This window comes from Nannobrachium achirus (assembly GCF_963921795.1).
Source record: "Nannobrachium achirus genome assembly, chromosome: 11".
Classification (NCBI taxonomy): Eukaryota; Metazoa; Chordata; class Actinopteri; order Myctophiformes; family Myctophidae; genus Nannobrachium; species Nannobrachium achirus.
Window position 1 is genome coordinate 13,317,911 of NC_137820.1, and position 22,864 is coordinate 13,340,774.

Sequence of the window (22,864 nt, forward strand, 5' to 3'; positions counted from 1 at the left end):
CGCCCCGATGTATCATGTGTTTTTGGATTGGCACTTTTGACCAACATGGTGTCAGCCTCCAGGAAGAAACCCCAAATACAAAGGGAATACATAATTGCTCATGGGGGGGGGACAGTGAAAGAGTGCCGTAATGTGAAGCAACACAAATCTGTGAAACGGCTCCCCCTATAGGTCACAATTGTGTCAGTAGTACTCATTAACCACTCAATTAGACCACTGCAAGGCTTCTGCAGCGTCGGCTCGCAGTGTCTGCTCTCAGTGCTCGCTAGAATGTGTTTTGTTTTGTAACGTGCACAGTGATTTCCGCGCTGTAGGATTCGGAATTTCCGATTGTCCGTCCGAATCATCTGTTACCTGCAATGAGGAGGAGCGATAAAGATGGTGTGGGGGGTAACCAGACTATTAGTAACCACGCTATCTGTAGAAACTTTAGAAACTGACCGAGTGTCACTGTCTCGCTGACTTTTTTTTCCTGTTCTACAGAGGCGCAGAGAGAGAGAGAAATCTATCAATAGAGAGAAAGACAGATACAGTAGATTGTCCGTCCGAATCATCTGTTACCTGCAATGAGGAGGAGCGATAAAGATGGTGTGGGGGGTAACCAGACTATTAGTAACCACGCTATCTGTAGAAACTTTAGAAACCGACCGAGTGTCACTGTCTCGTTGACTTTCATTTTTCTATTCTACAGAGGCGCAGAGAGAGAGAGAAATCTATCAATAGATAGATAGAGAGAGAGAGAGAGAGAGAGAGAAAAATCTATCAATAGAGAGAGAGAGATAAATCTATCAATAGAGAGAAAGACAGATACAGTAGATAGTCCGTATCAGTTGCATTACTAGGCCTAACAATAATTTATAATAACATAAAAACAATAACAATCGTCATAATAAAATAATAACAATAATACCTGGATTCAACACAGATCAATTATTGACAATATGTCAATTCTAGTTTTTACTCAGAGCCTTGGAAAAAAAAAAGAAAAAAAAAATGGCACTGTGATTAAATCATTGTTTAATCAATGGCACTCAGTGTGTTAATATACATTTTTCAGACCCAGCTGTAATAAATTACTTGACAAGTTGACTGATACATTTTTTCATCCCATGCTACAGTTGATGAGTGACGGTCGACTATCACATACATCCCTGCTGCTCTACATGATATTCGAAGCTGAACCTGCTGCCCTTTGCATTGCTGTGGCTGCCGCTGCATCCATGATATTAACCAGACACTCATCAGTGACTACATGTTTTAGTTGATGGGTGTCTTACAGAATGGGTTTGAATCCATGCCACTCTTTCTATGAATCCTTACCTGGATAGATTTGCGTTTTTAGTTCAGTATTATTGACAGGTTGCCAAGTGTGCCTAAATTCATTTAAAACAATGTGAGTACCATAGGGAATATTAATCTAGATTTTCCTTATTTTAAGAAATTCTTTGACAGGAACATTTTAATTGTTTGGAACATTTGGATATGAGTTATCTCTTTTTTTTATCCTTACATTGTATGTTAGAGCAGTTTTAAAATGATACCATCAGAGGTGTGTGTGTGTGTGTGTGTGTGTGTGTGTGTGTGTGTGTGTGTGTGTGTGTGTGTGTGTGTGTGTGTGTGTGTGTGTGTGTGTGTGTGTGTGTGTGTGTGTGTGTGTGTGTGTGTGTGTGTGTGTGTGTGTGTGTGGGGGGGTGTGGGGGGGTGTGGGGGGGGGGGGCAGACTAAATAGAATGATGGAAGACCTTAACTGAGTTTATTCAATCACATTTATAGAAAGACCTTATGAGATGTCTCAGAGATTCTGTCGGATGAGGGACGATAGAGAACTCAACATGCGTAGAACTTCTGACATATCGTGCATAAAGGTAGCTATGCGAGGCTAGCATAAAGGGTCTTGTTTTCATAGAGTTGCTGATTTCCATTTTATTGATGAGGCAGCAGTCTATATAGAGGATTCTTACTAATGCAAAAGTTGAACAAATTAATGTGGTAACAACATCTTGTATGTCTTGCACTTTCTTTGGTTTGTCTACCATTTGAATTCCTTTCAGATGAATTATGCTCCTCCTGCAAATCGAGAGAGGGTATGAAATGTGAATGTGTGTATATTTGCATGTATTTGCATTTTTCTATCAAGTCAGTTACAATTTAGATTAAAGTATAATGGTAAGTTGATAAAAAAAATACCTCAAATAGAATTTCCTCCTTTTTCCACTAACTGTCTTACTTAAAACCATAACATGCTCATAGTGTAGTTATGTTTTATTCAGTCATTTTATTCTTTCAGTTTACCATAAAATAGTTTTTATTTCAAATGGGTCCAGTGTGTTGTATGCGCTTCTATTTGTGTTGTTTGACATTAACACCAAACATTTATTTTTGTTTTCATATGTAAAAAAAATAGTGTTATAAGTTTCTACTTCTGTTGTTTGACCAAAAATGTATTTTTGTTTTCTGTGTTGTGTTATGTTAAAAATGTGTTTAATTCTAATGAAGGTCAGGAATTAAGGTTTATTTTACCGTGGATGAAACCACTACAGTAATGCTACTCTGAAAGGTCATTGTTTTACTTTTCTTTTGAAAACATATGAATGTATTTCTTTTTTTAATTAAAGTATTTGGATGTGAATGTATGGAAATGTAATTGAGTCTATATGGGAGAGAAGACAATAAAAAGGGAGAAACTTAAATTTCCATGTTGTGTGTTGCAAAGTTTTTGGTGCAAAATGTCAAATCTTTTTAAAGCATTTTAAAATCCTTGGGGAAGAATGCGGAACGCTATGCAGCCTTCAAGTCGTATAACCTATATTGTGCTGATCAGAACATTTGCCAAGAAGTTGTGGCCATTTGAAGTGTGGTGACGCTAGTGTCATTTTTCTTTTGGTGTGACTATTCTCATGCCAGTCCCCTGAACAGTGTTTGTGCCAAGTTTAGTGTGAATTGGAGCAACTGCGTGTCTGTGGCCCCTGGGGACCCCTGACGTGGTCGCTGGTGTAACTATTCTCATGGCAAGTTTGGTGCTAATTAGAACAACGGTGCACGCACCTGTAGTGATTGTTCTCATGGCAGACCCCTGAACAGTGTTTGTGCCAGACAGACTCTGTGTGGATTGTGGCCCCCGGGGAGAGGGGGGGGGGGGGGTGACATGGTCCCTGGGTGCCACACATGCCCCCATGATATTCTCACGGCAGACACCTGACCAGTGTTTGTGCCAAGTTTGGTGCGGATTGGAGCAACGTTGCACCTCGCTAGTCTGGATCTTACATTTGTGGCGTTGACCCATTGTGGCAAAAAAATATAAATATGTATTTACTTAAGTTATATATTGTTAATTATATATCAATATATATATATTCATAAAGACAGGTCTGCAACCCAAACTGGGTCATGAGTCATGACTGAGAAACGGCACTCTGTCTAGACTACAGAAGAATAAAAACATGCCTCACTGACTCAGAAGTCGAGATGGCCTCTTATCATTTACCCCTTTTTTGCTTTCTCCCCCTCCATCTCTCTCTGCCTCCTTTTTGTTTTGTAACTGCAGAATATCATTTGTCACCATTTTGGCCTCATGTGCTGTACAATCAATGCCACATTCTGAACCAATTATGATTGTGTGTGTGTGTGTGTGTGTGTGTGTGTGTGTGTGTGTGTGTGTGTGTGTGTGTGTGTGTGTGTGTGTGTGTGTGTGTGTGTGTGTGTGTGTGTGTGTGTGTCCTGCTCTGAACTGTGGGGCACACCCTGACCCTGAGATCGCATGACCGCATGTTCCTCTGACCTCGAAGCTAGCCGTCGATAACATGACACAAGCCTCTGGAGTGTGTGTAAGCCTATAGTGGTGGATTCCAAACCACCACACGTTCAGCCAGCTGTTATTAAATAGACGTTGGTCTGATTCCATCCCTCTCTTCCCCCCTGTCACCATTATGCTATGACTGGTAGTGACTTACTAGTCCCGGGAGAGGATCTCATGATGGGACCACACGGACACAAGCATGCATGTAGCCCCACACACAGACACAACACTGTTGGACACTTTCACTTAAGTTTAACCACTTAAGCCTTATAATACTTAATTTTACGACATAACGACAAATAGCTGATCTACAAGGTTTGTTTTTTATTCTTTTTTTTAATATTTGCCTCGAATGACTGTAATACTGTACATACCCAAAAAGGGGACACCAGGTCAAGTGGTTAATTTATGCTTTAAAAAAAATCTGTTATTTTCTGCAAGTGCTGAATTATACTGTATAGTGTATATTAGATGCTATACATAACACCTATCCACGCCTTCCCACACAAAAAGTGGATCCACTAACTATCAGTCTAAAATCTATCCTGCCTTGTGGTGGCCTCTGGCCTGTCGATGTGAGACTTGTTTTTAGAAGATGAAAACTTCAGCTTTAGTGAGGTCTCTCTGCACTCTCACGAAATGTGGAGTGCAAAGCTGCCAAGAGCCTGTATTTGTTTTTCCCATCTGTTTCAATATTTTAATCCAGTTCACTCATTTCCATTTTTGAGGCCTAAGCCACCCTGCTCTCTTAATCAAAAACAGATATCCCAGTTGACACCCACCGCTTAACTGTGCTTGGCTCCTTGTTGCCATGGATTTAGGCTTTTATCATTGATAAATGTGCTTCCCATGTGCATGCAGCTCACAGAGGCGTTGAACCGCTGATTATATTAAGTTTGCGATATGCCTTTTGCACAGCAAAATCCTGTTAAATCATAAAGTATGTGTTTACACTCTCAGAGGTGGTTGTGTAATTAATGCACATGGGCATATTCTGCAAGTGCACAAGTGACTGTAACACAATTGGAGAGATATGACTCCAGTCTTCTCCAAGATTTTCTGTCTTTTGATTATTGATGATTGCAGGAGATTGCTAAGTCAAGGATCACTCTTAAAGATTCTTGATTGATTTGAGATTTGGTCACAGGGACCGCCTTGGTATATGAGTGTATGGCAGACAGTATTGGGGACATAACATTCTGGACAGAATATAAATGGTATACCACATTATGAATGTGATCACTCAGAATAGCATTTTATATATTGGTTGTTTTTATCTAAGCCTCAAAGGATTTTGGTCAAACACTGGATTCTTAAAGTGTGTATTGGCCTTTTTCCTGGTGTATACCCCACAAAACCAGATTAGCACATTTTATTTAGTTGAGATGAGTCTCTCAGTTGGTTACTTCAGAGGATGAAATATATAGGCCTATGTATGTATGTATTTATTAAAAAAACAATGTTTAATTCTTACATTATCGCTCTCCTTTTTTCTGCATCTCCACTACATGTGAGCTCACTTTCTCTGTCCATTCCTCTCCCCTGACTGCGTTCATTCGACATTTTACAAGCCCATTTATTCTACGTTGATGAGTCTGGCTGGAGATTGTTCAGAGGGCCATTGCATTGCCCCTCAGCCTCATTTGCGCTCAAACAAAAGGCAGTTTTCTTTTCCTATTAGAATGAGATATGCAGTCAAAACCAAAGGACGTAATAGAGGGGAACAAGGGAAAAGGGAGTGGGCGGACAGAGAGAAGTGAAAGAAAGGAAGGGGTTCTGTGTATTATCCCCCCTGCTGTTCATTATATTGTGGCCTAAATGAGCTGTCAGCCAACAACGTCAACACAGAAACTCTAATCGGCCGCCTCCGACACCCCCACTACATACACACACACACACTAGAGCAGGGCTCTTCAACGTTTTCAGGCCAAGGACCCCTTAGTTGAGAGAGAGATGAAGCATGGACCCCCACAACCTGTTCATAGATTCCATAGTTTCATCGTCGGACAGCACGATCGATCATCAGTGTATTTTGGATTCATGTCAATTTGTGTTTTCAGAACCACTTGAACCGTCAATACTTAATAAACTTGACCTTTCACTCTGTACTTAGCCTGCTCTTTTCCCCCCTCTACACCAAAGCTCTTTGCCAAAAATACCCGATCTACAAGCTACAACCACAACGCCTCGTGAGCTTGTAGATCTGCTATTTTTGGCTAAAGTTCTCAGAATAAGGAATAGGGTTCAAGTGGACCCCCTGTAGTGACTCTGAGGACCCCCTATGGGTCCCCCCTGTTGAAGACCCCTGCACTACTATAGAGTTATCCAAGCATAGCCTGAAACCTCAGTGCAAGCATTTTTTAATTGGCATGGCAAATTGACATGGTTGTTACAGAGGCATGTAGACATGGACAGGACAGTAAACAGACAACAATGTCCCCTCTGATGCCCCCCTTTCCCCTGTAATTCCACCCTGTCCTATAATACTCCTGTTCAGCTCATGCATGTACAGTACAGGATACGCTGTCCCACATACTGGGTGGCAGATAAAGAGTGGGCCCTACAGGGGGTCTATGTTGGGCCCTGTGAACAGGACAGAGAGTCACGCTAGGGGGACCCGACCCCCCCCCCCACACACACACACACACACACACACACACACACACACACACACACACACACACAAACAAAACACACCGTACGTACACTGTAAAATCCTGAGTATTAATTTAACGATTAGTTTAGCCCAGGGTTCCCCAATAGGCGGCCCGTGGGCCATTTGCGGCCCTCGGGGGGCTACTGTCTGGCCCACACCAACCCCAGTAATAATGGTGGTATAAGAGCAGCAACAACACTAGTATATCGTCGTTGTCGGGTGGAAATCTCATATCTCCAAATTTGTACGTTCTTTTGCAAATCATACAAGGCCGTCGCACAAAAGTAGTGAAAACAGCAGATCTACAAGCACACAATGCCTCGGTGCGAGGCGTTGTGTGCTTGTAGATCGGCTGTTTTCACTAGTTTAAATCATTTTTAAAATGATAAATTCAAAACGAACGGTTTTGGACATACAAGATTTTCACCCGACAATGACGAAAACTGTCGCTGGAGTAGTGGGAACGCCACCGTTGCCCCCTGCAATGTTGTGGCCCTCGGCTTGGTACCCTAGACATAATTCGGCCCTTGGGGAAAACTAATTGGGGAACCCTGGTTTAGCCCATGAAGACCTGAGGTGATTCTACAAAGGCCTTCCCCCACTTTCTTACTCAAATGTTCAAAAATAGTAGATGTACAAGCTGGGAGGGCGAATGGGTGCCATTACCTTTAGTGTGCATTCAGCCTGTCATTGTGTCATGGTTATGCTTATTGATAGCAAATAGAGAATAAAAAAATTAAAAAAAGTTTTTTCTTTGTGGGCAATTTCTGTAATGGTTATGATTACGGTATATGTACATGCATACACAACATATGCACACGACACATGTATGAATACACATGCATGCATACTGTACTCACATAGATTCACATTCTATCTATCTGTATTATGCACATAAAGACACAATGCATATAGTATATATCGTCGTTTGTTTTGCATTTATCATTTAAAAAATGATTTAAACTAGTGAAAACAGCCGATGTGTGCTTGTAGATCAGCTGTTCTCACTACTTTTGTGCGACGGCCTTGTGTGATGAAGCAGTGCTTTACTTTGCGAAAAGATTTACAAATGTGAAACTTGGAGATACAAGGTTTCTGCCCGACAGTGACGATATATGTGCATCTACAGTCACACACATATTGTAAGCTATATGCATGCGTGCACAGCACATGCACACCCTTCTTGATCTGAGGATCTTTAGCTTCACACCATTTCACCCTCAAAGTTCCCTCTCCCTTCTGCAGTGTCCTGTCTATCCAATATGTACCTCAACTAACCCTAGTCACAAAATACTTACACACTGTCAACAATCAACGATCCAATTAATATATCTGTGATTGTCGTGTCTAACATTGTAATGGTAAGAGGAGTTAGCAAAGATGAGAAGATGAATGGTTAATTATCTTTTTTATGCAGAAGTAACACAGAAACCACACATGCAAACAGTAATAATTCTAAAACGGACAGCAGATAAGACAACAGCAGAATTGTAAGTAGCTAAATGTAGAAATGCAAGCAATGGACAGGGTTCATGATTGTTGCTACACAAAATCTGGAGCTTTTGAACTCTGGATTGTACTGTGTACACAAGCAATGAACTAAACACACTGTCTCAGGGGAAAGGGAGCAAAACATGTGTCCCCCAGTTATCCCCCATGGCGACGAAGTAGGGTTGTAGAAGGGGTAACAGGAAAAGCCGACCTAAAACAAACTCGACCCAAACTCGTTTCCCAACGGGTCTGTGGCCTTAAGCTAGATGCAGAATAGACAAAAATCTTTGCTTCTGGGGGTCCCTGGAACAAAATATTTTGCGATGGGGGTCCGTGGCCAAATACATATCATTGTGGGGGTCCTTGGCATGACAAAGTTTGAGAAACAATGATAGCAACATAAGTTTTTTCAGGAAAACTGTTAGGACTTTTAAGAATGTGCCTATCAGTGGTTAAGGACCCCCAAAATGTGTTTTTGGCCGCGGACCCCTATCTCAAAATATTTTGTTCCACGGATGGATCCCTTATCGCAAAATATTTTGTTCCAGGGACCCCCAGAAGCAAAGATTAGATTTTGGTCTATTCTGCATCTAGCTTAAGGCCACAGACCCGTTGGGAAACGAGTTTGGGTCGACTTTGATTTAGGTCGACTTTTCATGTATTCGTAGAAGTTTCCCAGTTTAAGGTTTCCCATCCAGAATGACAGTTTTTATGTCTGCGGCGCAGTTGATATTGAAGACGGCGTGCGAGGTGTTCCGTCTCTCCACCAGCGCAGCCACAGCCTCACCCAGGTCCAGGTGGTTCAGGAAGCCAGGGGACATGCGCTCTGGCGGGGCCACACCTGCGTCAATTTTCACCTGCCAGGACCAACCAATGGAGGAAGGGAGGTCAGGGATGGAAGTAGAGTGGGTCAGATATAGATAGTGTGGGAAGGGAGAATATATGAAATAATTGAGGGTGGAGGAGGCATGGGGTTGGAAATATAATACTTTAGAATAGATTGTCTTACAGTATGATATTACTGTATAACTGCTTTAGATGTCACTGATTCAACTGAAACACTTGGGGTTTAAGAAAATAGGGTTTAAAATCTCTTTAAAACAAGGCAACATATCGTCGTTGTCGGGTGAAAAACGTGTATGTCCAAAACCGTTCGTTTTGCATTTGCCATTTTAATGATTTAAACTAGTGAAAACAGCCGATCTACAAGCACACAACGCCTCGTGGTGCGAGGCGTTGTGTTCTTGTAGATCTGCTGTTTTCACTACTTTTGTGCGATGGCCTTGTATGATGAAGCAGGGCTTTACTTTGCGAAAGAACATACAAATTTGAAACTTGGAGATACAAGGTTTCCACCCGACGACGATGATATAGAAGTGTGAAGTTGAGACGTGTTTGCTATTTGTTGCATTTGAGAACAGAGTGGCATACATACGGAGATGATGTACTCAATTGCTTAAAGCCCACTCAAAGCCTCACCTGATTGAGTTTGCAGGGTACATCTGGATATTCCTCTCGCAGTACCTGGCAGAAAGCCAGAGCGCTGGCTGCGCCAACAGTCAGGAATCCTGTCCCTGGCATCAGCAACTTCTCACCTGCACCACCTGTATCACAGAGAGTGATTTGATACATCATACTTTATGCCAGCACAGTGATTCTCAACCCTTTTCATTTCAAGGACCCCAGTTTGGTGTAAATTAGGCCACAGACCCTCGGCCATTTGATTCATTTTATCCCCCGCTCTACACTGTAAATTCCTCAGTGTTAATTTAACTCAGATTTACAGACTTGAAGGCTCCATTTGATTCCTACTGTGACTATCAGTCACTTAGTTGGAGACCATAGCTTCCAGTATAACATATAACTTTCAAAAAGTATAACAAATATTTGAAATTACTTCCTTGGCCTATACTGGCAGTGATAATGATATTTGCCACTGATCAGTCCTTGTGGTTTGCAAGAGTAGCCCTGGACGCACACACAAGCAGACAGACAGTCCCTCTTCTAGACAACCCATCCCATAGGAGTCACGTCGTAAAAGGTTATACCAATACCTTCTAACGTGACACCATAGACTGTATAAAAGATATGGACAAAGCAAAGCCATTGGTTTCTATGCAGCGCAAATGACACAATATGGGTCCTTGGCATGGGTGTTGCCATCATAGATTGTAAAGGCACCAGAGGATGCTATTGGCTGCCAACGGTCACCTGCAACCGCAGAGATACAGGGGAGAATGTGGTCGGAGCCTCCCGAAATACAGCACACGAAGAAGAACACAGCCGGCTGGTATCAGTTTAGTTGGCCACGCCCCCCGCAACTTTATCATTTTAACATAAATGGGACCTTATTTTCACAAAACGCATATAATCGTGATTGAAAGGCAATTTTTAACTAGCGATAGGAACCATAAAGTATTTATGAAAATGTTAATTAAGGTTAGAAAACGAAAGAGGAAAATGAATTGGGTCCAATGGAGAACAATTCTTTTTGCGATCGTCCGGGGGGGAAAACAGCGCAACTAGCGGCCAATCATAGGAAGTTTTAGTTCCGTATTGGAGTCATTTTAAATCGGCGGAACTATGCCCCTGCGTGACACACACACACACACACACACACACACACACACACACACACACACACACACACACACACACACACCTGTAATGAAAGTGTAGGTACAGTTGGAGTCATCCCTCACCAAGGGGAAGAAGGCTTTCCATGACACAAATGTACTGTAGAGCAGAGTCTCAATGACCTGGAGAAATGGAAGCACATTGAAAAAGACATACTCATACTGTAGGTGTACAGAGACACCATTGTATCATAGCATAAAGTAAGCCTTGCCAAGCCATAAGGCCCATAGGGCAGGAGCTTATCTCCGGTTCCTGTAGCGTGAGGCAGCTTGATGTACACCCCCTGGACATTATGCTAGTATGTCGCAGGGACTTACCAACCCTGGTGTAATAGAATACTATGCTATAAAATGTGAGTATTTATTTAAGTATATAAATTGACCTGTAACAGGTCTGTGTAATACAGCTGAATACCACTGCAATGACATACAGTCAGTGTTGATTTCGTCGACTGAAACTATGACGAAAAATGTTTGTCGGCTGCTTTTTTTTTTTTCACTGACGAAGACTAAATAAAAACGAAATAAAAAATAAGCTGTGATGACTAAAACTAAGACTAAATATATTGTCAATTTTTGTCAACTAAATATAGACTAAAACGTTAGGGAGGAACTAGTGGAGAAGAGCGTCATTTTATGTTTAGTTGCTCTCAGGTGTTGCGTGCTGAAAATAGCCGATCTACAAACTCACAACGCAGACGCGTTGTGAGCTTGTAGATCTGCTATTTTCAGCATTATGATGCCATCAAGGCCTGCCAAAATACATTTTAGTTGACTAAATCAACTGTAGATTTAGTTGCCTAAAAACATATGATATTCAGTCGACTCAAATTTGACTAAAACTAAAACCTTTCAGGTGACTAAATAGTGACTAGAATTAAATGACGTTTTATTCAAAAGACTATGACTAAAACTAAATCAAAACGTGCTGTCAAAAACAACACTGCATGCAGTACAAAATAATGAAAACCTTTTCCCATTTGTCATTGAAGAGAAGAGGCAGGAAGAGAGGCATAAGTAGAGAATGTGCCGTGCGTGCATGTGCTCTCCTCTCACCCAGTGTAAATCTTTGAGGGTCTGGGTGTGTGGCGGCCCTCCTTGCCACCAGCTGAAGCCCAGAGACGACACGATATCCGTCACCTTCCCAACTTTGTTCAGCAGAGCCTGCTTGACCTTCTCTACTTCCTCCTCTGAACCTAAACACATGGAAAGCAAGAGAGAGAGGGTTGTTTTCCTGGATTATGACACAGTGTTTTAATCTCCAGTCTTTAAGGGTGTATTCAGTAATAATGAAAGTGGCCGGGGGTCATCTTGTCACAGCGTGGAAATGTTTAGTTTTTTATAGATTTTCTACACCATTATAATGTTCTCATTTGATCATTATACCCAATCACTGAATATCGGTAGGCCTGCGTCTCCAGCTTCAGGATATGTATGATACTGATTTACTACAAGACTGTGGCATTTTATGAGTTCAGTAGTTTACAATCTAGGCATTTAGCAGACGTTCTTAATTCAGAGTGACTGTGGTTCTCAAAACTTTTATTTTGACCATCATAACTAAACATCATAATCATAACATAACTACGGCCATACTCTACTCTGATTGGTCGAGGACTGGCTGGCCACCTCTGAAAACGGAATCTAGCTATGCTCGCAACACAAGTCCTTATATGGTCAGCACACATTCTAGTGAGGAGAATGAACGGAAAATTTACCAATTATATTTTTATTTGAATGAAATACAATCACTGAATATACCTTTAATGTTTCAGAATGAAAACCTTATCTGCCTCTCAAAGCTCATTTAAAATGTGCGCGTTACATGGCTCATACTCATGCCACTTCACCCGTTCATCAAAACGATAATGACACATAACCCCTGGTTGTCGCTTTGCATATACAGCACTCCAATCACCCTTTCTAGGCTATTATTCAATGGTTTCCAGTGGAAATAAGCTTAGTCTTTTCATGGATCTCCTTTTAGTAGACCTTGTACCAGTGAACTGTACCGTCATGAAACTGTACCTTTTCCTATGCAAACTTCTAATAAAGTCTTCAATCAATCAATCAATCAATTTTCATTCTTATAACTCTGTTGTGCAGGACGGTGGAGTGTCCTTTCTGCTCATCCATGGTCATCATCAGCCGAGAGGTGACAACGTTCAATGTCGAGGAGTCCGGTGCCAAAGATATTCCCTGTTCCATCTATGACTCCAGCATCAAATTAATCACACGTCTTCATTATTGAATGAACACTGTTAGGTACAAAGCATAATCTGTATACAACTGTACACATACAGTACAGGTTGGATGGATGAATGTAGAATGATAGATGGACAGAAACAGATGGTCAGAGAGGTATATGGCTGTTGTTGTCCCTTACCAACATTCCCAACGATGGTGGTCAGGTTTTCCGTTGTACTGGGAGAGACGAATGAACGGAGTGTCTCCAACCGGCTATTGTCTCTGGAGATCACCGCCACCTTGAAACCTACACACACACATACACACGCACGCACGCACGCACGCACGCACACACACACACACACACACACACACACACACACACACACACACACACACACACACACACACACACACAAACACACACACACACACACACACACATCATCATCATCATCATCATCATCATCAATTATGAGGGGCACACATCTCATCATCCTGTATGCACACCACTGCAGATTATGTATTAATCTGTCGTGTAGACAGAGAAAATCACAGCCATTAACACAAAAAGGAGTAATCCCACTCACATGAACATTCATTAATAGGCCTACATTGTTTTAATCTGTTTATCAAGGTCATTGGTTGGATAAACATGATTGAACAGCAGATGGTAACTTTGTATACTAAGTTGAAATATATGCAAGTTATGAGTGAACAGTCACATAGCAGCAGCATCTGTGTACACTGTACAGTTCAACACTTCTCATTCATTCAAGCCAAATGGAAAAGGGTATTACGTTAACCCAACTTCACACAAGCATAAACAAATTGAGAGGCAGTGGTATTTAAGATTTGCTACTTTTGCCACAGTTCACATTTGAGCACACTGAAATAGGCCTACATTAGAAGAACTTGACTGAGACAAAAACACTTTAAGACGTTATGAGGGAGACTGGGAAAGTCTGAGACAAGAGATTGAGCAAGCTTGAGCCCAAAGTAAGTTTTATTCTAAAATGTAATATACAGTAGCTCTAAAATATCTAAACTTCTGAAAATAAAAATAGGCCTACAGCTGATATCATCAAAATAAATGAAAAAGAGCAAACCAGACAGTGCCAGGCTAGAAAATAATAATTATTCAAATTACATTTTATATTCAGTGCTGATTTCAGTCCAAATATTTCCAGAGAATAATCACCTGCTTTCCACAATGGCACAGCTAATTTTTGGGTGAAAAAATGTTGTCATTTTTAAATAAGCTTTTAATTAATATATGGAAAACATATCATTTAAAACAAGATCGGATAATGTGTCTGGCCAGTGTCCTGATAAAAAATATCCAAAAATAAAGACCATAAAAATAATCTCTCTTTACCCGAAAACATAGCCAAGCCTACTACATTAGATGCTCTCATCTGTGCCAAGCAGGTGCCTATATGCCTATATCTTACCTTTATCAAGCAATCCTTTCACTATCCCAGAGCCCACTGTTCCTGCTCCGCCCAGAGCCAACACAACTCTATCCGAGTTGGACATAGTGGGATATACTGTAGTTCCACAGAGCTGTTCGAGAGCGTCCTTAATGATGCTGCTGCTGCTGCTATAAATGTTTGGAGAGCATCTTGTTCGGCCCCGCCGACCGGGAGCTTTAAACTCATTCCTGGGGCCACAGTGACGCGGCCGCCCTTTTACAAACTGTCATACAAACCCCGCCCGTAGCTGGAACAACCCACACGTATCACCATCCCATTGCATTGATCATTTTGCCTCCATCATCTTTAGGAGTGTGTGTGTGGGTGTGTGAGCACTTGACTTGTCCCCTTTCCACAAAACACTCTCTTGTTGGCAGTTGGCCCATTGGTTTTCAAAGAGTCGAGAGAGAAATGTCATTAAATTGGGGTCCGTAGCCTAATGCATGTCAAACTGGGGGGGGGGGGGGTCCTTGAAATTTAAATGGTTGAGAATCACATGCTAAAAGCCACAAAACAAATCTCTTATGGGGGTCCCTGGCATATCTTTTCAAATGGTGGTCCGTGGGCTATTAAGTGTCAATTTGGGGGTCCGTCACATGAAAAAGTTTGAGAACCAGCGAATCACTGCCTGTCAGTCTGCCTCAAAGGACCAAATATGGATCCCTGTGTTTCACTTTGAGAAAGAGCGCAACGCCGCCATCTGATGGATGAATCAAGAAACCTTAGAAACGTAAGGCTTCATGGAAACAAAATACTTCGTGTCAATTCTTCTCGTATAACATTTTGCAGATTCATTTGTTTTACAGCTGAACAGTTGTTTATTAGAGTGGTTCCCAAACTTTTCCGTGAACCAAGAGAAATTAGACGTTTGCCCGCGGGACCCAAAGAAAACAGCAGATAGATATTATTATTAGTCTATTAATATTTATTTATGGAGGGGGGGAGGGGGGGGATATTTTTTTGAAAATATTTTGAAATAATAATAATTAAAAACAAAATGTAAAGGGACCCATGAAAATGTTTCGGTGACCCACAAATGGGTCCCGACCCAGTGTCTGGGAAACGGTGTTTATTAAGCTATAATAGCGCACCGCACCGGCGGCACGTCTGATAAACAAACCAAACGCACCTGCGGACATTCGGGAAATTTTGCAACACGTGACAATGTTTACTTTTTTTCATAACTTTGTCTAGCAGTTTCGAATCGGGCGCAGATGGATTGATCCGCGAAACTGATATTATCCGAAACGATTTAAGAAATTCATCACCACATGTTTGAATAAGTGCCAGGTGAGCTTATTATGTATTTCTTTATTCGTCAGCAAGCCTTGCATTTGGATCAAAATGAGACATTTCTACTGTGTGTGTATGTCTGCTAGCTAACGCTAGCCAGTAGCAGCGAGTGTCTGTTAACACAAGCTAACGCTAATGTCAGCAACGTTATTACATGTTTATCTACTGCTAACGTTACGTTACATTGATGACCATCATTACACGAATAAGACACTTTTACCTGTAGTTTGAATGACGTATATGGTGCTGGTCAATGTGGTAAACGTTAGCTAGCTTACTGCAGCTGTAGTAGCTTCCTAGGATTTAGATTAGGCCAGAGCAATTTTAGTTTCACTTTAGTCTCACTGTCAGTATTATTGTTGTTTTTTTCTTTCTTCTTTCTTTAGCCGGTTATGGCAATAATAAGCCCAAAATCCACGCATCCAACGTCTGCCAATTTCTACAGTATTATTCTGTGTAAATAAGCCAAGTGCTTTTCTAGGATCTCCTTTTAGTTGACCTTGTACCAGTGAACTGTACCGTCATGAAACTGTACCCTTTTCTATGCAAACTTCTAATAAAGTCTTCAATCAATCAAACAAAATTCATATTGAGTTAAATGCCCCCAAAAAGTTCATCAGTTGCCAGAACTGATCAGACAACCACAGTTAACATCTCTCTCTCTCTCTCTCTCTCTCTCCATTTAATGGGGTTTATTGGCATGAGAAAACAGTTTACAACATTCCCAAAGCAGAATTGTACACAGTACAATCAATCTCTCTCTCTCTCTCTCTCTCTCTCTCTCTCCATTTAATGGGGTTTATTGGCATGAGAAAACAGTTTACAACATTCCCAAAGCAGAATTGTACACAGTACAATCTCTCTCTCTCTCTCTCTCTCTCAGTTGAAATGAGTGTCCTTGGTCAGAGAGCCAGAGATCTGGTGAACAGCTACGATCTCAACTTGGAGCAGCGAATTGCACGAAGAGGGTCAAGCCTGGCGTGTAAAGATGAGGACCTGTGGAAGCAGATGGACGCACTGTTGAGTGGCGGTGATGCTCAAGACACACACTGCCTCGGCCTGGTGCCATTGAGGGTGATGGAAGAGTCACTCAAGGCCACAAAAGCAGCTCCACTCGCCATGGCGGGACGAGTCAGGGCTGGTGGCGGGCTGCGGGGGTTAGAAAAGGCCTTTGAGGTCCTGGAACAAGCAGCACTGAACCTGTACCTCGGTCCCTGGAGGGAGGAGTATAAAGTGGTTAAGGTCTGTTGTATTTGTCTATCTATCTATAGACCGATTTCCTGAGCGCCCTCTCCAGGGTGTCGCTCATGAAATCCATCTATACTTAGTCATTAATAGCGTACTATCTATTTACTATTTTTCATGTCTCTCTCTCTCTCAGATGTACTCTGGTATGTTCACACACTACATCAAGCCAGTTCTGCCAGTGCCACAGATTCTGGAACTGTTTGGGTTACTAGGGTACAAGCCCTCTTCTGCCCGCCTCGAGCAGCTTCATCGCCAGTCATCCAGTTTAACCTCTCTGGAAAATCTCCTTTGCCTGTCTTGTGCCTTCTTCCTGGCTCGCTGCGAGTGTTGCCTCCTGCTTTCAGCTTTGGGAAAGTATGCTGGTGCACTGGACTGGGAGCTAAGTCTGGTGCAGGAGAGGCAGAAGGGAAACAGTGTTCAGGTCAGTCCAATCTATGAGTTGACTAATTATTTAATCAGTTAAAGCATTGTTTCTATACTATGATTCATATAATCAACTCATTGCAATGTTTTGTTTAACTGTCAATGGGGAAAGTGTGTGTGTGTGTGTGTGTGTGTGTGTGTGTGTGTGTGTGTGTGTGTGTGTGTGTGTGTGTGTGTGTGTGTGTGTGTGTGTGTGTGTGTGTGTGTGTGTGGGTCCATTTGGTTTCATTTGTATACTGTCAGAGTTAAGTGGAGACCTTGACATTTTAAAGTTTGAGAACTACTGATTTAGACCAAAGTGCAGGTTTAAATTGAATTCTGCAATGAATCTCTGTATTAACGATTAAACAGGATTTTTTACAAGGCTCCCTCAATTGTATCACGATATATACGATATCTCTGAAAAGGCATATTGTGGAGACATTGTATCGTCTCAACGATATTTATCACCATATCGCCCACCCCTAGTGTGACTGTGAACACAAAATATAATCACAGTATCACACTGAACGGTAATACTTGAGTTTACTTTTGATATTAAATGGCTGAGCTTCCCCACAGGAGGCTCTCAACAATACTCAGAAGATGCTGGAGCTGCCAAAGGAAGACCTCCTGGAGCTCTCTGGGATCGATGGAGAACTAGATCTGTACACAGCGGAGGAGGTGAACTGTGGCCTGAGGGATATGGTGGTTGAAGATGACGAGAGTCCACGCTCATGTTCATTGCTGCCTGCCGTTGCTACACACAGCAATGGAATTAATCCTCCTTCCTCCTCAAATATGTCACAAAGAGACCCTGTCTGCATCTCTACGTTCAACTGCCAGCTTTCCAAGACATCCCCGCAGGGCTCAAGCGCCACCCGGAATGCCTCGGCGACTGCCACGCGAAGTGGATACGCCAGCAAGGAGTCCACCAAGCAAAGATTTGACGATGCCGACTCACAGTTGCATAGTCTCACTACATATGGGTTTTGCAAGAGGGAGACCACCTCACCAATAGCAGCCACCCAATTTTGCAGTTGTGTCCATTCACCTACTAGTTTGCATCTCCAACAATGCATTACTTGCAACACCTTGCACGACGTGACCTGTGCTTTGATTCGAAAATGCCGGAATCAGGGCCACAGGTTAGAATTGTCCGACGAATCCGCGGAAGATGTGAGAGAGACCAGGGCAGTGTCACCGCAGAGTCTTAAAGAGGGAGGAATAATGAGCACATCACCGGTCCATGCGAAGAACAGCACAGTTATGCACGATGCCCCTATTTCAATCAGCCAAACGCCTGTTCCAATCCCCTTCCATGACTGTTGCGACCTTTCCCACCCAGACCCCCAGTTTGCCTGCGTCAGCTGCTGGGTCTTCCACTCTGGTACATGTAGAGGGGTAGAATACTGCCAGAAGTATCATGAGATCCGCCCGCTGAGGGTCTGCCCATGCGGAAAGTCGTGCTCCAGAAAGCCTCTCATATTGTGTAGATATTGTGGAACAGAGTATTGTAATCTTTGTTGGTATAGGAACCCTGTCGCATGCACCTGTGGCCAAACATTTGACCAGTCATCATCAGTGTGAATCGCACTTGAAGAAATCGCACTTAATGTGGGCACATTTATCATATTTGGTGCCTTAATTAAATCCACACAGAGAAATCAAATGTCCATCCTACTGTGTGGGCAAAATGTAACGGAAATCACAAGTGTAAATGTTGCCTAGCATTTATTTTAATATCAAGTGCGGTCTTATTTTTCTATTTGAGTACCCCATTTTGAGGCCTTCAGATATTCTTTTAAGTTGCCATAATTACCATGATCATAATTTTCAAACCTGAGGTCTGGCATTGTGGTCACTCAGTTTGTGAAATATTGTTTAAGATCATTTAAATGTAACTGGATGTCAAGCACAAAGAAACCTGTTTTTAAATGTTTGTCACCTGGAAATAGGCTGTAATAAACTGGTGTAAGGGGACAGTTTTCCACTTGTCATTTCTTAGGTTTAATAGGTTCAAAGTTACTTTTATTTTTACCATGAGAAATGTCGCAGCTTGTCTCCGTCTGTCTGTGTCAGTCAGTCAGTCAGTACACATTTTTACAGTCTATGGGTTGGTTCCCTTGTCACTGTGACATCACAGGTGATATCTAAGGTGACATGTAAAAGTCCATATCCCTTTTATGCCCATATACGAAGATCCCTGATGTCATCACTGGCCAGATGGCCAAGACATGGCCCATATCTGTGTGGCTGGTTCAGATAGGGATATCCATGTATGGGCATAAAATATATTGTATGTATATGGATACATATATTAATAATGGATCAAATAAAATATGCGCATTCCCAGAAACAAAATCCCTTTTATGCCCATATATGGATATTTCTCATCAATCCCATCATGTTGTTTCATGTCTATTGTCCAAGCAAAGCATGTCCAAGGCATGTCCTTCACATGCCTAGACAATTAAATCAATCAGTATCTGTATTCTGTTGACATGTAAAATAGCCCCATCTACCACTGAGGTCTGCTGAATCCTTCCTGGTCTTGTACCAACGATGTCTTCTTTTGAAAAGTGTTACACCAGTTTTATACACACAGTTTTACAAATGCTCTTGTCCTTGTAGGAAAAACAAAAGCCTATTGTGTTTTTATGAACAAAAGCCTAATGTGTTTTTATGAGAACATTGTTCAATTCATTGAACTAGACCTTACCCGTACAAAGATATGTGCTCCAAAATATGTGTGGGTTGTGGGGAAAGTTACTGTAACTGGTGCGTGCGTGAGAATATGTGGGAGCATCATAATGTAAGGAGCAGCCCATGGAGGAGTGTATTTATGATTTCCATACCCGTTGGAAGATGACCCGGTGCATGCATGACCCATGCGAGAGAGAGAGAGAGAGAGAGAGAGAGAATGTGTGTCTCTTCACTGCAACATTCCTAACTGTGAGAGAGGTGTGTGTGGGGCTATGGGATCCCATGGCCTGGAGGAACAGACCGTAACCCTGACAACAGGCTGAGCTGAACAGGCTGTGCTGTACAGAAGTGGTGAAGAAACGCTAATAAATAGCTTGAATTTGGGAAAAATGAAAATCGGGCTCCGTCAGCGTCTGTATAATGCTAATGGCCAATGCCATGTGAAAATTGGGATCAGTTGCTGAAGAGATAAAGGTGGAAATGCATTGTGACTGACCTACTTACTGACTGACTGACTGACCTCTCTCTCTAATTATATAATGGATATCACTTCAAAGTAGTGAACAGGGAGCAAATATTGTTTTATCCCGGACAACATTCATTACATGTATTACCATTCATGATTATACCTACCGACTAGTGACTTGAATAGAACATTACTCCATAAAAAACACTCTTTATATTACTACATAGACCAGTGATCCATTTAGCTCAGGGGTCGGCAACCTTTTTGAAATGAAGTGCCATGTTTTTATTTTCTACATAGTGTGCCATGTCAACATACATTTTAATGACACGCCATCAAACATTCGGACATATTTTGATTGGCAGGACATTGTTATAACTATCATTAGACTCGGAGCAACAATCCACCGATCTCCCAGACGCCCTCCCCAGTCAGAGTTCAGAGTTTTAATGAAAGCAGAATTGTGTGCAGGATGTAATTTGCTGTATATAACAGTGGTCCTCAACCTTTTCAGGCCGTGACCCCAAAAATAATCATATTTTAACTGGGGACCCCCCACCTTGCACAAGCACTTGGAATTGTAGAAGTTGGCATTACATTTGGTTTTGACTCGATCTATTCCATTGTGAAAATAGCAGATCTACATGCTCACAACGCGAGGCGTTGTGAGCATGTAGATCGGCTATTTTCACAATTTCAGCCTCTAATATTTGACAATTTGACCAGTGTTTGACCAGAGGTACTAAAAAGGTCTTTAAAGTCTTTAAATTGTCACTTTAAATATGTGCAGATACCCTCTATACACTTCAACTGTATGTTGGTTTGTCTACTGTTGAGTGAGAAAACAATGTTCACATTTAGCTTAACATCTGGGGACCCCCCCCAAAAATTGAGGTTGAGAACCACTGGTATATAAGATGACTTCATTTAATTGACCACATATAAAAAACGTCTGCCAGTGTACCAGTGATCACCCTCCCCTCAGCTACTGATTGTGTAACTCCCAGTTGACGTTGATGAAGGTTTTGCTGTCCATGTGGTCAATATAGAGGACCCCATCCAGGTGGTCCATCTCATGCTGGAGAATACGAGCAGGCCAGCCGCTCACCTGCCATTTGACAGCTTCACCTTTCTCATTCAAACCTGCAATGACAATATTTGGAAAATCATGTAGTAATGTACATCACTTAAACCCTGGTTACTTTCCGGTTGTTTGGTCCCCAGTACTGATTTGTCGACGACCTTATGTCAAAGTCAGCTAACCAGGAATTGATATCATATAATGTATACTACCGTAATTGTGACAAGATTAATGGGTTAATTTGTGTTGGCTATGAACTGATGGTGTTCCTTGCCAACACTACCAATCTATATAACAGTTATATAGATGGCAAAGTACATTTCCACTTATTTATTGGCACACACCAAAAAGCGTCCCTTTTTGGTGTGTGCCAATAAATAAGTGGAAATGTGAGTACTTTGTCCTCCTGATTTAAAAATTGGGGATGTGCTACCTTTTTGGAATTCAATTCCTACTTTTTATGTAAATTTGACTTTAGGTCTAGCACTCCACTGAGAAAACTATTGCTGATGCGCACCTTCTTTTTCTTATATAGTTAAATAGATGGATTGATTGGATTCTAAAGTACCTGAGACTTCCACAGATAGGTAGCGTGGAACTGCAGCAGAGAACCCCGAGATGCTCTCGCAAGCCTCCTGGAAGCTCACTTTCCGTCCATCTAGCACTCTCAGCTGCGGGTTGACAAAGATTCGCAGGGGTTGGGCGGAGAGACCAAGGGCCTCCCTTGATGCCGCCGAACTCTCTTCCAACATCTTCTTGGGATACTCCAGTGTCAAGATGCGAAGTGGGACCCCAACCTGAGGTGCACTCAGTCCCACACACTCTAGTTTCCGCATCACTTGCACCATGTTCTTTATGACCAGCTGCACCTCAGGACCTGTTATTGCTGCGGGGTCAACGGCCTCTGCTTTGGAACGCAGCACAGGGTCTCCTACCTGGCAAACATGACAGTAGGGTGGACTAGGAGGGGGTTTGATCTTGCGTTTCAAGTATTCATAATATGAGCGCACCTTGATATTGGAGGAGTAATGGCATTTAAAGGTGATGGTGTCTGAAGATAAATGAGGAAAAGGTTTAGTGGTCACTGCTGCTAAACCCATTGGAGTGGAGGCGTTGCAGAGAGGGGCTTTTGGTTTGCACAGTCTGAGGGCCCCTCTGGACAGCAACATTACAGAGGCACTTAATGTCCTATTCATGGTTGAGCAGGGGAGTATCTCTAGCCAAGGTGACTCAATGAGCTGTAGGGGTACAATAAAAAAAAAAGAGTGCATAATTTTAGAACAGCATTATATTCTTAATGGGTTGATTAAGGCCAACAGCAAAACTATAAGCCCTAGAATGGCTGTGATATCACATGTATACATTTCATGTATTGTAATGTGTGTAATGTCACAGCCATTCTATGGCTAGACATAAAATGTGTGTTG

The 22,864-nt window shown here is 42.0% G+C and overlaps 4 protein-coding genes across 4 annotated transcripts in view; 2 read left to right on the plus strand and 2 right to left on the minus strand.

The window, feature by feature from the left end:
• The window catches only part of vps9d1 (VPS9 domain containing 1), a 28,908-nt gene extending 27,342 nt beyond the window's left edge, over positions 1-1,566 (plus strand). The window contains exon 17 of the mRNA XM_080736500.1: positions 1,119-1,566. The gene's annotated coding sequence lies outside the window, so the exon portion shown is untranslated. The remainder of the gene's footprint in view (positions 1-1,118) is intronic.
• A 7,057-nt stretch (positions 1,567-8,623) lies between these two features.
• On the minus strand, positions 8,624-14,365 carry LOC308294142 (peroxisomal trans-2-enoyl-CoA reductase; the record flags this gene model as incomplete). Its single annotated transcript, XM_080736866.1, has 6 exons — positions 14,221-14,365; positions 12,966-13,073; positions 11,636-11,775; positions 10,606-10,702; positions 9,423-9,547; positions 8,624-8,800 (listed from the first exon to the last, which is right to left on the minus strand). The coding sequence occupies exons 1-6, from the start codon at positions 14,303-14,305 to the stop codon at positions 8,624-8,626; spliced, it is 732 nt and encodes a 243-aa protein (XP_080592992.1). The 5' UTR covers positions 14,306-14,365.
• A 1,060-nt stretch (positions 14,366-15,425) lies between these two features.
• spata2l (spermatogenesis associated 2-like) lies at positions 15,426-19,167 on the plus strand. The gene is made up of 4 exons (XM_080736686.1): positions 15,426-15,531; positions 16,418-16,776; positions 16,916-17,203; positions 17,767-19,167. The coding sequence occupies exons 2-4, from the start codon at positions 16,423-16,425 to the stop codon at positions 18,772-18,774; spliced, it is 1,650 nt and encodes a 549-aa protein (XP_080592812.1). The 5' UTR covers positions 15,426-15,531; positions 16,418-16,422; the 3' UTR covers positions 18,775-19,167.
• Positions 19,168-21,341: 2,174 nt separating this feature from the next.
• pdf (peptide deformylase, mitochondrial) lies at positions 21,342-22,606 on the minus strand (the record flags this gene model as incomplete). Its single annotated transcript, XM_080736867.1, has 2 exons — positions 21,342-21,499; positions 22,006-22,606. 2 exons carry the CDS (start codon positions 22,604-22,606, stop codon positions 21,342-21,344), a joined length of 759 nt encoding a protein of 252 aa, XP_080592993.1.
• Positions 22,607-22,864: the final 258 nt, after the last annotated feature.